The sequence below is a fragment of the Sus scrofa genome, chromosome Y (genome assembly GCF_054392235.1).
Source record: "Sus scrofa isolate SSC_HxYL_T2T_F1_AM1 chromosome Y, Sscrofa_HxYL_maternal_Yorkshire_Landrace_v2.0, whole genome shotgun sequence".
Classification (NCBI taxonomy): Eukaryota; Metazoa; Chordata; class Mammalia; order Artiodactyla; family Suidae; genus Sus; species Sus scrofa.
The window spans coordinates 8246596-8261081 of NC_139402.1; the positions used below are offsets into that span (position 1 = coordinate 8246596).

The 14486-nt window shown below is 51.2% G+C and overlaps 1 protein-coding gene and 1 long non-coding RNA gene across 52 annotated transcripts in view; one reads left to right on the forward strand and one right to left on the reverse strand.

Moving 5' to 3' along the window:
• Positions 1 to 9666, reverse strand: part of PNPLA4 (patatin like domain 4, phospholipase and triacylglycerol lipase) — an 82003-nt gene extending 72337 nt beyond the window's left edge. For 13 of the 18 annotated variants that reach the window (XR_014835990.1, XR_014835992.1, XR_014835991.1 and 10 more), the window contains exons 1-4: positions 9203 to 9249; positions 7875 to 8059; positions 2352 to 2446; positions 1611 to 1746 (exon numbers count right to left, since the gene is read on the reverse strand). Coding sequence is in view for 9 of the 18 variants with exons in the window: in XM_085008949.1 (XP_084865075.1) it covers positions 1611 to 1746; positions 2352 to 2446; positions 7875 to 8054 (411 nt within the window). In the remaining 9 variants the exon portion in view is untranslated. 18 annotated transcript variants of the gene reach the window in all.
• LOC102166211 (uncharacterized) overlaps positions 9437 to 14486 on the forward strand; it is a 544835-nt gene continuing 539785 nt past the window's right edge. For 26 of the 34 annotated variants that reach the window (XR_014836088.1, XR_014836086.1, XR_014836093.1 and 23 more), the window contains exon 1: positions 9437 to 11004. This is a non-coding gene — a long non-coding RNA (uncharacterized LOC102166211). The remainder of the gene's footprint in view (positions 11005 to 14486) is intronic. The other 8 variants (XR_014836111.1, XR_014836098.1, XR_014836104.1 and 5 more) reach the window with 1 other exon arrangement.

The window sequence follows — 14486 nt, forward strand, 5'->3', positions numbered from 1 at the left end:
ATGAAAAGGCAGTGGCTGTGGGTAGAACTCCCTTCTTTTTTTCCTTTCCGCTTGCACCCTCAGCACATGGAAGGTCCCAGGGATGGAATCTGAGCCACAGCTGTGGCAACATTGTATCCTTGACTCACCTTCCCCTCCCCAGTGGTAGTTGGATTCTTAACCTATCCCGCCACAGGGGCAACTCCCCCAACTCGTGTTTTTTGATATGATGACAGCATCTTGTCCCCTTACAAGCCAGACAGGCATTCTAATCCACCGAGAGCCTGACCTATCAGTATGGGTGTTGATGCTCATGATAACTCACACACTCTTTACATTTTTTAAGACTACCTAAGACTGTAAATGACATTATAGAACAATTCTTTTTCTAAGCTGGAACGACTTAATGTTTAAGCAAGAGGCTGGCGTAATTGGCACACCAAGTGAAAATATTCTAATCCCTTAAGTCACAAAGTAATTTGACTTGTCAGTTCAACATCTCATTAAGCATTTCACATCATATCGTTTGAATGCAAAACCTGCAGAGTGAGAGTCGATAGTAAAAAAATCAACGCATTTATCATGTACTTCGGGTGGAACGTGCAGCGCTCACGATTCATCTATCACCTTCCGCTGTATCGAAACACATGTTCTCTGCATCACCTAAGGCTGGCTAGGATTCCCACAAAAGGACAAAGAGAAACATCCCCTGGCTTTTCTACGAAAAAAGCACCTCTTCCAATTTTAAAATATTTACTGTACTACTGAGCAACTGGGCTTTCTCTGCAGATCAACTGAAGCATCTCCCAGAGATGATCAATTCTCAACCAACCAACTTGCACCTGTGTTTGGATAAAAAGGGCTTGAAAACAAAACGGAAGAAATGAAAGGAACATGAGAAGGAAGAGCTGAGACCTGGATTCCCTCCGGTCATCAGTACAGCTTGGGGTGTGTCCTGTGAAATCCTTCCGCCCATTTCTTCTGCTCCCAAAGCAACGAAATGACAGTAATCACACAGGTCCTGCCTGATTTATGGAGGGACTACATACAATAGCACATGCACTGCAGTTCCCCTCATGGCTGAGCGGTAACGAATCTGACTAGTATCCACGAGGAGGCAGGTTCAATCCCTGGCCTCACTCAGTGGGTTAAGGATCCGGCATTATTGTGAGCTGTGGTGGAGGTTGCAGATGCCGCTTGGATCTTGCATTGCTGTGGCTGAGGTGCAGGCCGGCAGCTGCAGCTCTGATTCAACCCCTAGCCTGGGAACTTCCATGCACTGCAGGTGCAGCTGTAAAAAGCCAAAAAAAAAAAAAAAGAAAAGAAAACAGCACATGTACGAGGTCTTCCATAAACAGCAAAGTATTACCCGCACCAGAGTAAGGACCTGTTACTGCTACAGAGCTAAGTATGCGTGCTGCTAGTCACAAAGAAAAACACTGAGCTGCTTTGGAGGTTTCTGGGAGCTGCCTGCCTGGAGGTGGGTCCGCTTCTCAGCCAGCTGACTTAGGGAGCACCTCCCAGGCATGATGTACAAGGCAGGATCTTACGACACTGGGCTGCTCCGCGCAGGGGAGAAGGGTGCCCAGCAGCGCTTGCGGACTTCCGCCAAGGAGAAATGCGCCCCTTACCTGAATGAGGTCCTCTCTGGAGGGAAAGCTGGAGACCAGGTAGTTCTCTCTGGTCCTGGTGCTGGTGATGGACACGTGGAGGCGGTGGTGGGCCAGCTCGTGCGCGTTGGGAGGGAGAATCGACTCCATTCCACTCCTGGAGGAGGAGACGGGACCCCAGGTGGGCTGCACCCCACAGGCTGGAGACCCAAGGAAGAGCCCAGAGACAGCGACAGGGACACCGATGGTTTACTGCATGGGGGAACCTTACACATCTAGAGCAAAAGGGTCCAAGAAAAATGGAGCAACACCCCAGGGTGCGGGAGAAAGCAGGCTGAACGTAGCAACAACCTGGGCTGGGGGAGAAGGAGACTACCGTTTATAAGGGAAATTGGCAACTGATGAGAGGTTGGCTCATCTGTTACCAGGGAAACCAGCCACCCACAGCCCCTCAGGTTAACAACCACCACCCGGGCAGATGTTTCCCTTTAATAAACTAGCAGGTGGGGTCGTTCTGGCCTGAGGATTAGAACCATCACCATCTGGGGTGGGGGTGGGGTTGCCAGCGTGCTGGGGTGAGTGGGGAGAACAGCCTTCTTGAGTGGCTGGACCACACATGGCACGATTCACCTTTAATTACTGACCGCCCTGTAAACATTTCAGCAGAGGGAACGCTGACTGAGCTTGCGACAGACTATCCAGGACATGCTCTGTTTTCACATGCTTTTATGGGGGGTGTGGCGGGGTGGACTATGTATATACCTCAATCGGCCCATGAAATCATAGCCGGGGGTTACTGCTCCAAACCACTGCCTTCGGATTTCCTCGGCAAAGTTGTAGGTGAACGCGTTACACTCCTGAAAAAAAAAATTAATAGCTGACCCTACTTTTTGTCAAGAGAAAATGTCATTCGGGTTCCAGAACTCTGGGCCCATTACACAAGGCAGCTGGACGCTATAAACCTAACCGTGGATGCTGTAGGGTGCACTCTTTCACAGGTTCTCCAGTCCCTACCACTCCTGGGCCCTCCCCCACCACTCCTGGGCCCTCCCCCACCACTCCTGGCTCCTCCCCCACCACTCCTGGCTCCTCCCCCACCACTCCTGGTCCTCCCCCACCACTCCTGGTCCTCCCCCACCACTCCTGGCTCCTCCCCCACCACTCCTGGTCCTCCCCCACCACTCCTGGGTCCTCCCCCACCACTCCTGGGCCCTCCCCCACCACTCCTGGCTCCTCCCCCACCACTCCTGGCTCCTCCCCCACCACTCCTGGCTCCTCCCCCACCACTCCTGGTCCTCCCCCACCACTCCTGGCTCCTCCCCCACCACTCCTGGGCCCTCCCCCACCACTCCTGGTCCTCCCCCACCACTCCTGGGTCCTCACCCACCACTCCTGGGCCCTCCCTCACCACTCCTGGGCCCTCCCCCACCACTCCTGGCTCCTCCCCCACCACTCCTGGCCCTCCCCCACCACTCCTGGCTCCTCCCCCACCACTCCTGGTCCTCCCCCACCACTCCTGGCTCCTCCCCCACCACTCCTGGTCCTCCCCCACCACTCCTGGCTCCTCCCCCACCACTCCTGGGCCCTCACCCACCACTCCTGGTCCTCACCCACCACTCCTGGTTCCTCACCCACCACTCCTGGTCCTCCCCCACCACTCCTGGGTCCTCCCCCACCACTCCTGGGCCCTCCCTCACCACTCCTGGCCCTCCCCCACCACTCCTGGGTCCTCCCTCACCACTCCTGGGTCCTCCCCCACCACTCCTGGGCCCTCCCTCACCACTCCTGGCCCTCCCCCACCACTCCTGGGTCCTCCCTCACCACTCCTGGGTCCTCCCCCACCACTCCTGGGCCCTCCCTCACCACTCCTGGCCCTCCCCCACCACTCCTGGGTCCTCCCTCACCACTCCTGGGTCCTCCCCCACCACTCCTGGGCCCTCCCCCACCACTCCTGGGTCCTCCCCCACCACTCCTGGGCCCTCCCCCACCACTCCTGGTCCTCCCCCACCACTCCTGGGCCCTCCCCCACCACTCCTGGGTCCTCCCTCACCACTCCTGGGTCCTCCCTCACCACTCCTGGGTCCTCCCCCACCACTCCTGGGCCCTCCCCCACCACTCCTGGCCCTCCCCCACCACTCCTGGGTCCTCCCCCACCACTCCTGGGCCCTCCCCCACCACTCCTGGTCCTCCCCCACCACTCCTGGGCCCTCCCTCACCACTCCTGGCCCTCCCCCACCACTCCTGGGTCCTCCCTCACCACTCCTGGGTCCTCCCCCACCACTCCTGGGCCCTCCCTCACCACTCCTGGCCCTCCCCCACCACTCCTGGGTCCTCCCCCACCACTCCTGGCCCTCCCCCACCACTCCTGGGTCCTCCCTCACCACTCCTGGGTCCTCCCCCACCACTCCTGGTCCTCCCCCACCACTCCTGGGCCCTCCCTCACCACTCCTGGCCCTCCCCCACCACTCCTGGGTCCTCCCTCACCACTCCTGGGTCCTCCCCCACCACTCCTGGGCCCTCCCCCACCACTCCTGGTCCCTCACCCATCACTCCTGGTCCCTCACCCACCACTCCTGGTCCCTCACCCACCACTGCTCTTCCTTCATTATTTTCTCCTGGTCCCCTGGCTAGCTTTGTATTCTCTTAATGCCAATCTTTTTTTTTTTTTTTTTTTTTCTTTTTAACCACCTCAAAGAGCTTGGCCCACCTGTGGAAAATCCTTGATGGCTGGATTCTAATTCTAATTGAGCACATTCTTCTGCAGATTTCTCCAACACAATGAATCTCCTCTCCCACCCAGATTCTGGGCAGCAGTGCCCATAAAGGACAACACCCACAACAGAGGAGGCAGTCCTGAGGACTGCGGACTGCAAATAGCAAATCTGGGTCTGTGGAGCTCAGCCTCGGGCATGAATATGCAGTAAAAGTTCTGCAGTGCGTGGGGCGGGGGTGGAGAGGCTAAGAGGCAGCCAGCGCAGGGACCCACTCCTGTGGCCTCTGTGGGCTCATCTGCACGTAGCAGTGGAAGGTGGGCAGAAGCCCGCACTTGGCAGGGAAGAAAACGGAAAGGGTTTAACTAGCTTTCCCACCCTGTCAGCAAAACTCATGTCAGAACCAGGATTTGAAGGCAGGTCTGTCTTTCAGTTATGAGTTTGTCCAGTCTATACGCTTCTGGGCCCCAGGCACTGGGCAGGCCTGGGAAAGGCTGAGAAGGAGGTACCCAGAGCCTGTGCCCTCCTGTGAGGGAGGGCCCCGGGTGAGTAGGGGGCGGAGTGCTGGGGCACCCGTGGGAGGGAGATCCAGACCCCCTCCCCCCCCCCAGAGATGTCCAGGTGAGTCCCCGGCACCTGTGAGTATGCCCTCTCAGGTAGCAAAGGGGACTGTCCAATGCTGTGATTAAGGTAGAGGTTTTGAGATGAGGAGATGCTCCTGGATTACGTGGGGGAGTCCAATGTAATCACGGGGGGGTTGGGGGGCAGGGGTGTCAGACTGGAGAGATGTGAAGAGGCTATGCTTAGGACTTTGCGGATGGAGGGAGGGGCCATGAGCCAGGGAATGCAGGCAGCCCCTGGAAACTGGAGACGCCGCAGACACACAGTCCTCCAGAGGCTCCGGAGAAGCTGGACCCTGCTGACACTTTGATTTTAGACAGTGAGACATTTTCAGATGGAGGACCCCCAGAACTGTTAGAAGATACGCATGTGTTGTTTTAAGCCGCTAAGTGTAGGGTCAGCTGTTTCGGCAGGGACTAATACATCAGCAACTTCACTGGGCTCCAACATGATGCTTAGGCTGAGACCTAAGATACAGACACGCGTTCCTGTTGTGGCTCTGCAGGTTAAGAATCCAACTAGTATCCGTGAGGATGCGGGTTCCACCCCTGGCCTCGGTCACTGGGTTAAGGATCCGGCATTGCCGTGAGCTGTGGTGTAGGTCACAGATGCAGCTCGGATCTGGCGTGGCTGTGGCACAGACCTCAGCTGCAGCTCTGATTATCAAATCACGTTCAAATCACGTTCCCCTCACTTGGGAATGTCCATATGCCGCAGGTGCAGCCCTAAAATGAAAATAAAATAACAAATAAGCAAAACAAAAAACAGGGGGTGGACAGGAGATGGAGGCGGAAGAGGCCAACAGGCAGAGACCACAGTGAAAAAAGTGTGGACTGAAACGTGAACGGCGTCCTCAGGCAGCCAGGAGAGGGCGAGGGTCCCCCTGGAACTGGGAGGCGTACTCAGAAAGCTGCACCCCATCCTGAGTCAACAGGGAGCCTGGGGTGTGGGAGGGGAGGTGGCCCGCCAATGTATTTAGGGAAATCCCTCTGGGAGCTGAGACAGGCAGCAACAGGAGGGCGCAGGCCTGCCTGTCAAGGCTTGTGCCGACTTCCAGGTGAGAGACGAGTGGCCCCGCATGTGTGCTCTTGCTACTAAGGCAGCCTGCCCACCCAGCTTATTTTCTTGTGTTAATTTTAATCACACACACACACACACACACACACACACACACACACACCCCTGACCAGACTGGAAACGTATTAAGGCAGGATGTCCTCATCTTTGCATCAGTTCCCCGCTGCGTCTAAGGCCCTGCCTTGCCAATTATGAGGGCTGAGGAATGGCTGGCAGGGCTGAGCTTCTAACAGCTCAACATCTAAATCCGCCTACCACCAAAAAATACGCCCGGCAGCATCAGGTGCTCCTCTTCATTATACGTGCACAAGCTCGGAACCAGATTAATGACTCGCATCTTTGTCACACCACCACCAAGCTCGAGGAACTTAGAGCATCAGGGAGAACTGAGCTAACGGGGACCCGAGTAGGTAGAAAAGTGGTTTGCTTTAAAAAAGAAAAAAAAAAAAAAAAAATCACAGCACTCCTGCAAAGGGTAGATTTTGAGCACTAAAAAGAAAAGGAACAAAATCTCAAGTCAAATGGCTGAAAACTTCCTCAGAGAAAGGAGCAAGGCAGATGATGCCTTAGGTACATTCAGAGACTCATTCCCCACCTGCTCACGTGAGCACCCAATACCACCCCTCAGGTCTTACCAATGCAGTGAGACCTCGCAACGGGCTCACCACATTAGCGAAGATATAAATACGAGCAGGTAATCGGACTGACGTCAAGTCTCAAATTCAAGGAAAGGATTCAGTGTTTCAACATCACAGAGAAGGGGCTGTACGTTCACAAATCCTGCCAATTCTCAATCATGCTTGATGTGTTTCTAAACCTGCTGCGGAGTCCAAACCCGAAGGATGCAACGCCAGAGCTCAAGGTTTGCTCCCACCTGAAGGAAAGACCGCACTGAACAGGGGGTAAACCACCCCTCGGAGTCCCCTGCTTCAGAAAGAAAATGGGATTGCAATTCAAACCCCATGATTGTGCTGGTTTGGGCGGAGTTTTCACACTTTATCCTTTCCCAGATCTCGGGTTCTCGTCTGTACAGTCTCTAAAGCTTTCCATCCCTTTTCTAGTACATAAAGACTGGAATAAAAGTGGATTTCTGAATAACTGGGCTCCAGTCCAGGTTCTCTTCTATAAGCTGCTCACCATAAATTTGAAAACAAGACTTTTGACATTCAAAATGTTGTGGTTTTGAAAATTTAAATGCGACCACGTCATTCTTGGGCATGGAAGAGTTAATCACTGTTTGATTACTGCTCCAAGCCACTAGAAAATGTAATTAACTCCTATTCTTCACCTGCAGAAGCCAGAATGCAGGATGGCTGTCTAGAAGCAGAAAACTGATTAAAAACACAGATTGCATTAACAGAAATATTTCATGAGGCTTATTTTTATTACTTCTAGATAAACTGCTGGGAGTTCAGGGCTTCTTCTTACTGTGAGAATGAAAAACAAATTAAATTCCAATAGCATTCCACTTAAAAGAAATGACTAGGCTGCCTTCTAGTCTACACACCTGTCTGTAAATAGGAGCAAGCAAAGAGTGACCAGCCACTCCTTCAAGGCCCTGAGAAAAGCCTGTGCTCTTCGCATGGTCAGTTCAGGGAGAAATATCCTTTGCTTGAAGGAAACAAAGCTGGACTCGTAAGACTAAACAGTCAGAGTAACGTAAGGCATTTTATTTCCTTATCCTGTTGTCACCGTCAATAATCTTTCCTAAATGCAGAGCACATATCCCTAATGACTATATTTTAAAAGAAGTCTTAACCTTTTCCGTTTCCCAGGCAAAGGATTATTTCTCGGCAGTTAGCACAGCTAACACTCATCTTCGTTGTTAAGGTGTAATTTCTTGATGAGAAACACAGCCTCGTTACTACTTAATTACCTCTATTTTTTCTGGTGCAGTTAGCAGGACGGAAGCAACCAAGGAACCAGCAGAAGCCCCGGCAAAGGCCTGGACATCCTTCAGGAGCTTTTTGCCGTGTTTGCAAAGTGCAGATGCTGCCCCCAAGTGGTAAATCCCCAGAAACCCACACGCTGCGAAGGACAAGTTGATGTGCTTCATAATAGCTGTGAAATTGGCAAGACAGAAAAAAGAAAGATGCTTGAAACTAGAATACTTTGCTCCCCTCCTGGTGTAGTCTTCTGTTACTCATCGATCCAAGGCTTTCTTTTAATACATAATTCTCTGCTCTAAGCACAATTAAAGTCTCATTAGACATCCCAGTCTTTCAAGGAAGTATTTTTCCTGCCCATGTCTCACCTTGACCCAATGTAATCCTATTAATTAAAATAATTACAACAGTCCATATTTGCTCAGTACATAGACAGTGCAATCTACTTTTTAATTACTTGGTAAAAACCAAATGGAGAAATGACAAGGCATTTGGTCTTTTTTCTTGATCCTTTGAAACTGTTTTGGGGGGTGGGCTATTGCAGAAAGATAACATCTCTAGAGACCTCTAGCAAATTCCAAATGAACAACACATTTATACTTTGCAAGTGCACCAGTAAATTTAAAATAGACGTCCGTTTTTGCTTTTAAAAAATAGATGCTCACAATTATTCAATAAGGCAATATGCAGTTATTCAACAATGAAATATATTTCACAGCTAATTTTATCACGACAAAAGGAGCTCCTTGGCGGGCAAGGGCAATCGAAGGCTCAAAGAAATGCTGTTATCACCTGATACTTGCAATAGATTTAACGGTAAAGCTCTATTTCTCGAAACCTCAGTGGGCATGATTTCAGCACCTGTATAAAACAGTGCCTCCCTCCAACACTGCTCACTTGGAAGCCCTTCCTGGGAAGGCGAGGGGGCGGGGGGAGGGGCAGGACCCTGATTCTGGGACCTTCACATTAGGCACTTGGCCCGACCTGAAACTTAGGAATCTCAGGCAGTTGATCTGATGCACGGAGCCAGGCCCTGCGCAAAAAGGAGGCTCAGTCACCGCAGCCTAACCCCGACTCTGGTTTAATTTCTCCAGATTGGAGGAGGTAGAATACCGTGGGTGCTCAGGCTCCAGGGGGCCGGCCAGGGCATGCAGGCCCAGTGTTCCCCTCCCCCAGGGCCTGGGGGCAGGGCGGCAAGGGTCGCCGCTCCATCAGCCCCAAAGCGGCCCTCTCGGACTCAGCCGGGAGCCACCACTGAGGCCAGAACCTGCCCCTCGCCCGCCTCCACCCTCCCCTCCCCTTCCCTCCCCTCCCCTACCAATGCAGGCTTGAAGCACTTCCGCGTTGGCAGCACCCCCCGCGTCCCCTAAACCGGAAGGCGGGGCCGGGCCGTCACTCAATGTGGCCCCGCCTATCAGGGCCGGACCCCGAGCGCCTTGCGCCCGCCCAGAAAGGTTGCGGGGATGAAGTGGGGCCCTGGTACCCGCGCAGGTCTGTGACGTCATCACGTCCACGCGAGCGAGCGCTAGGCCCCGCCTGCTCTATTTAAGTCGCGGGACTCAATATGGCGGCGCGCGCTCGGCCGCTTGACCCCGGTGTCCCCTAAAGCGGGTAAGGGATGAAACTTTCTCATCTCGAGTCATGCTGTTTTCGGAAACGTAGGGATGCGTTTTAATTTCTATGCGCCACCCGTGGGTCGGCCCTCACCTGCGAGTCGGCTGACCGTGAACGACCCTCACTTGCTGTGCACCGGAAGGGCTTGGTCTTCTTGGCCTCTGTTTCCCGGAAGTGGTTTCCCTCCACCTCCTCAGGAGGGCCGGCCTTCCCTAAGGGCGGAGTCTAGGGCTTCTTTGGGACTGAATATGCATTAGCTTTTGGAAGTCCAGCTTTGATTTTCCCCTAAGCATTGCTACAAAGGCCGGACTGCGGCTCTGGGCACCGTTCACATCCTCGGCCGCCTTTGGCTTTGTGACCTTGGGCCGGTTGTATAAGCTCTCTGAGCTTCCCAGGTGACTTCTCTGCAAAGTGGGCTGGTAACGCCCGAGTTGGTGCTAAATCCTAAAGTTCATGCTGCGAACCGGGCCCTCAGCAGATCAGCCTCTGTTTGGTCTGGTGGCAGGCCCCACGGGCTCCTGAGAGACGTGAGAAGCAGCTTTGTATGGGAGCCACCTCTGCTCGCGTTTCCACCCAGAATCAAAGGACTGACTGACCATTCTTTCAATCCCTAAGCGGTGTCTTTTCTATCTAATCCTAATAACCAAGCCTGGAGGAATTGTAGACTTTCTGGTTGAAGGTTCAACAGGTCTCCTCGTTTAAGGATAGAGTTAAGTCTCAGTGAAGCTACAGAGGAGAATCTGAAAAATGCAAATGTTACTACCTTAACGGAAAGAGGGAGGAGGGGGCGCTTTCCTAAATGGCCTTTACCTTGGACCTTTTCTTTCTCCTGGCATTTGGGCTGCCAGGGATCTTGCTTCTGCCCCACCAACACACTGAAAGCAAGAGCTCTTGACGTGATGACTAAGGAAAAGAATTTGGTTTTCATTTGGAGACAGCTGATTCTGAAGCCATCTTAAAGCCTAAGCATAGCACAACTGCATTCATGATTCTATGAATTCTTTCCTACCATTGGAACTTAGGGAAGGGGAGAGGAAGTGTGCATCTAGGAAATGTGGAAGGACAAGCTCTTCGTTCTTTCATCCTTCCGCTGCCTTCTAACTCTGTGGTCGAGTGTGGTCTTCCCAGGAGAGCATCTTCCAGGAAACTTATTAGAAAGGAAGAACCCCAGGCCTCATTTCACATCTGAAGCAGAGTCTGCCTTGTAGCCGACTCCTCAGCCATTGCTAGGCATGCTAAAGTTGACAAGGCCCTGGTTTAACTCCTGGGGTGGTCTGGTTTAAAGTGATGAGATGGCATCAAAGATGACGGAAGGACAGAGTCCACAGAGCCAGAATTTGGGGCAGTGGAGGCAGAGCACCTATTTCCTGCATTTGGGCACTGCCAGCAGGTTGATTCAGAAGATGGGTGAAAAATTTGTTCCTGGGGTAGCAGGAGGAGCACCACGACTTTGGAATCTTTTGCTTAAAAGAAGGATGAGCTCGGCTGTTCATACCATACATCCCGGTAAGTGAGATCCTACCAAATTTAAGTCTCCTGGAAAGTGTTCACAAAGCTCTGTAATTTAATTTTTATCACTTGATTGATTGATTGATTGGTTTTTTTTCAGGCCAAACCTGTGGCATATGGAGGTTCCCAGGCTAGGGGTCGAATCGGAGCCACAGCTGCCGGCCTCTGCCAGAGCCACAGCAACACCAGCTCGGAGCCATGTCTGCGACCTACACCACAGCTCACGGCAATGCCAGATCCTTAACCCACTGAGCGAGACCAGGGATCAAACCCCCCAACCTCATGGCTCCTAGTTGGATTTTTTCCACTGTGCCACGAGGGGAACTCCCCCTATCACTTTAAAACTCTAAAAAAACTCTTCTCCTTTCTGCCTTCTGCTCTATAGCACGTCTACATGCAAGTAATTAAAAACTTCAGTTTCCTAAGGTGAGGAAGAATATCAGGTTCATTTATCAAATTCAATCATGTTTGTTTTCCTAGTCTTAGCACCATCCATAGCCCTTGGCGCATAGTGTATGATTAGCGAATGTTTGGACCATTGTATTTAAGTAAACCACTCAGCTGATGTGGGTATAAAGTGGTTTAATTGCCCTTTAAGAACATTTTCCAGTAATTGCTTGTTTTCACATCTCTAGTTTCCTTCGCGATTTAGCTTTGAACTGGTTTATTTTTAGCCCTTGATCACATCTTCAGGAAGCATCCATTGTATAGCACACAGTGGGCTGGGTCAGGGCACAAGAAGTGGACAAGAGTTCAGTTCTTCACGTAGGTCCTCGAGGGTGGGGAGGCAGTTGATGTGTAATTGCTGAAGCGTGATCATGTGCTAGTACAAAACCACACCGTGGGCGCCAGGTGTGCACACTGAACTGGGGAGCTGGAAGCCCTTATCTCCGAGTGGGGCGGGGGAGGGGCACCTGCAAGAGCACCTGTCACAGAAACAAAGCGCCCGGGCTTTTCCCTGTCTCCAGCTTCCTCCCACAAAAGGAGGAATCTGCGTGTTCTCCTGAAGAGAGAGAAAGGTACCGGGTAAAGGATGCTTGCCACACCTGTACCCCGAGGACAGGGCCTCACCTCACAGATCTCTTGAGTATAATTTCCTGTTCCAGCCTACTGACCACACGGAGTTGTTTATTTTCCAACCTTGGCATCTTAACACGTGTGAATGCCTGTGGGACAAGCCATGGTTCTCTGTGACAACACCCTTAACCTCCCTCCCTTTGCCAGGTCCTCATCCCTGTCACCTCCTCCCAGAATCTTTTTGGTTGTTTTGTTTTGTTTTGAATTTAGGGCTGCAGCATTACCGTCATGGTGCAGTGGAAACAAATCTGACTAGGAACCATGAGGTTGCAGATTTGATCCCTGGTCTTGCTCAGTGGGTTAAGGATCCAGCATTGCCGTGAGCTGTGATGTAGGTCGCACATGCGGCTCAGACCTGGCATGGCTGTGGCTGTGGTGTAGGCCGGCAGCTGTAGCTCTGATTAGACCCCTAGCCTGGGAACTTCCATATGCCACGGGTGCAGCCCTAAAAACAAAACAAAGTTGAATAAATAAATAAGTAAAATTTAGGGCCACACCTGCGGCATATAGAAATTCCCAGGCTAGGGGTCAAATTGGAACTGCAGCTGCCCGTCTATACCACAGGCACAGCAACACAGGATCCGAGCCATATTAACGACCTACACCGAAGCTCGCAGCAGCACCGGGTCCGTTAACCCACTGGGTGAGGCCAGGGATTGAACCTGCATCCTCTTGGATACTAGTTGATCCCCTAACCTGCTGAACCACAGTGGAAACTCCCTCCTCCCAGAATCTTGCATGGTGAACGGATGAACTTTAAAGATTAGATGCATAGGCTTTAATTTCAGGGGGTCTTGGCCACACTGTTGGAGCACACAGCAGCACCCTTTCTATGAGGGCATCAAGGGGATACCTCGGGTTGCCAGGACCTCTGTGCCAAGTTGAAATATTCCCTTGTTTTGCGGCCTCTGTGGAATCTTGAGAGAGGCGCTCCTGCTGTCATGGAGTAGGACATCCCTCTGAACCCACAGAGAAAAAAGCTGCATCCCTTCCCATGCATCATTGTCTCTGTGGAGGAAGGGCAGGTGATCATGAGTGAATGCCACCCCATGGACAGAGCCAGCCTGAGGATGCTGGCAGTGTAGAGGGAATCAGCTGAGAAAGAGACAGAAGCTGGCCTCCTAGGTGTGATAGCATTCCTTGAGCCTGGGGATGCAGCTGTGACCACCCCTGGCTCATTCCAACACCACACCCATCTTTCTCTTCGTTTTCTTAAGTGGCTTAGAACTGAGTTTCTCAATCTTGCAAGCGAAGCAGTTTTCACTAATAGAAGCGTGTTTTTCATTGCACCTGTTTTCTGTCTGTTAGAAATTCCCTAGAAAAACTGACTCCTTGAAGGAAAACTGGGGGATTCTTTTTTAAATGGAAGGGTATTTTTTTTTTTTTTTGGTCTTTTTAGGGCCTCACCCATGGCATGTGGAAGTTCCCAGGCTAGGGATTGAATTGGAGCTGTAGCTGCTGGCCTACACTACAGCCACAGCAATGCTAGGTCTGAGCTGCATCTGCAACGACGTACACCACAGCTCATGGCAATGCAGGATCCTTAACCCATGGAGCAAGACCAGGGATTGAACCCACGTCCTCACCAATACTAGTCAGGTTCATTACTGCTGAGCCACAGTGGGAACTCCCTTTTTCAAAAAATATATCAATCATATGTGTAATATGTATTTCTATTTTATATGGACATCTGTGCTAATATATCTGTAAATGTATAGATGTAAGCACTCTGATAACATCTGCAAACAATTCAAAATAGGCATCCTTAGGAAGGGTAGTTTACTTGTGATTGGATACATCTCAGAATATGCAATAATCTGTAGCTTTTAAGGTGGCATGAAACTATCAAGCTGTTTCTAGTAAGGAGTAACATTTTAAAAAGTAACCTTAATTTATAACTTTTTAAAAATAACTTTAGTTTTAATTTAATGTGAAAGATTCCAAGTATAATAGACACTGAACTGAGAAATGAAGATGAAAAGATTTTCTGAGTGTTTCTGTTCTTGTATTAGAATTACTTAACTACAGAGCTTGGAATTGAGATTCTGTGTAAGCGTGAGATAGGGCAGTTCAGCTTTCAAAATTTTCATGCTTAAATGATAGCTTTGATACAAAGGGGGTTTAGATCTTTGGTAACCAGGTGGTGGTGTCGTGGGGTGATGGCAAAAGTGCAGTACAAGATGCATTACAGAGTCCTAAATATTTTTAAAAGCCCAGTCAAGGAAAATCTGTGTCCTCTACCCTGTTTTCCTTGTTGCTAAAAACAGCTATGCCCTTGACCTGGCCGCTTGTGAGCCACAGTTTGTGCAGATGACTGGAAATGGCCCTTCTTGTTATCCTTCAGATAATTGTCTTCCAGTGGAGGAGATATATTGGGGAAATAATATCAGTGTCAAAAAAGT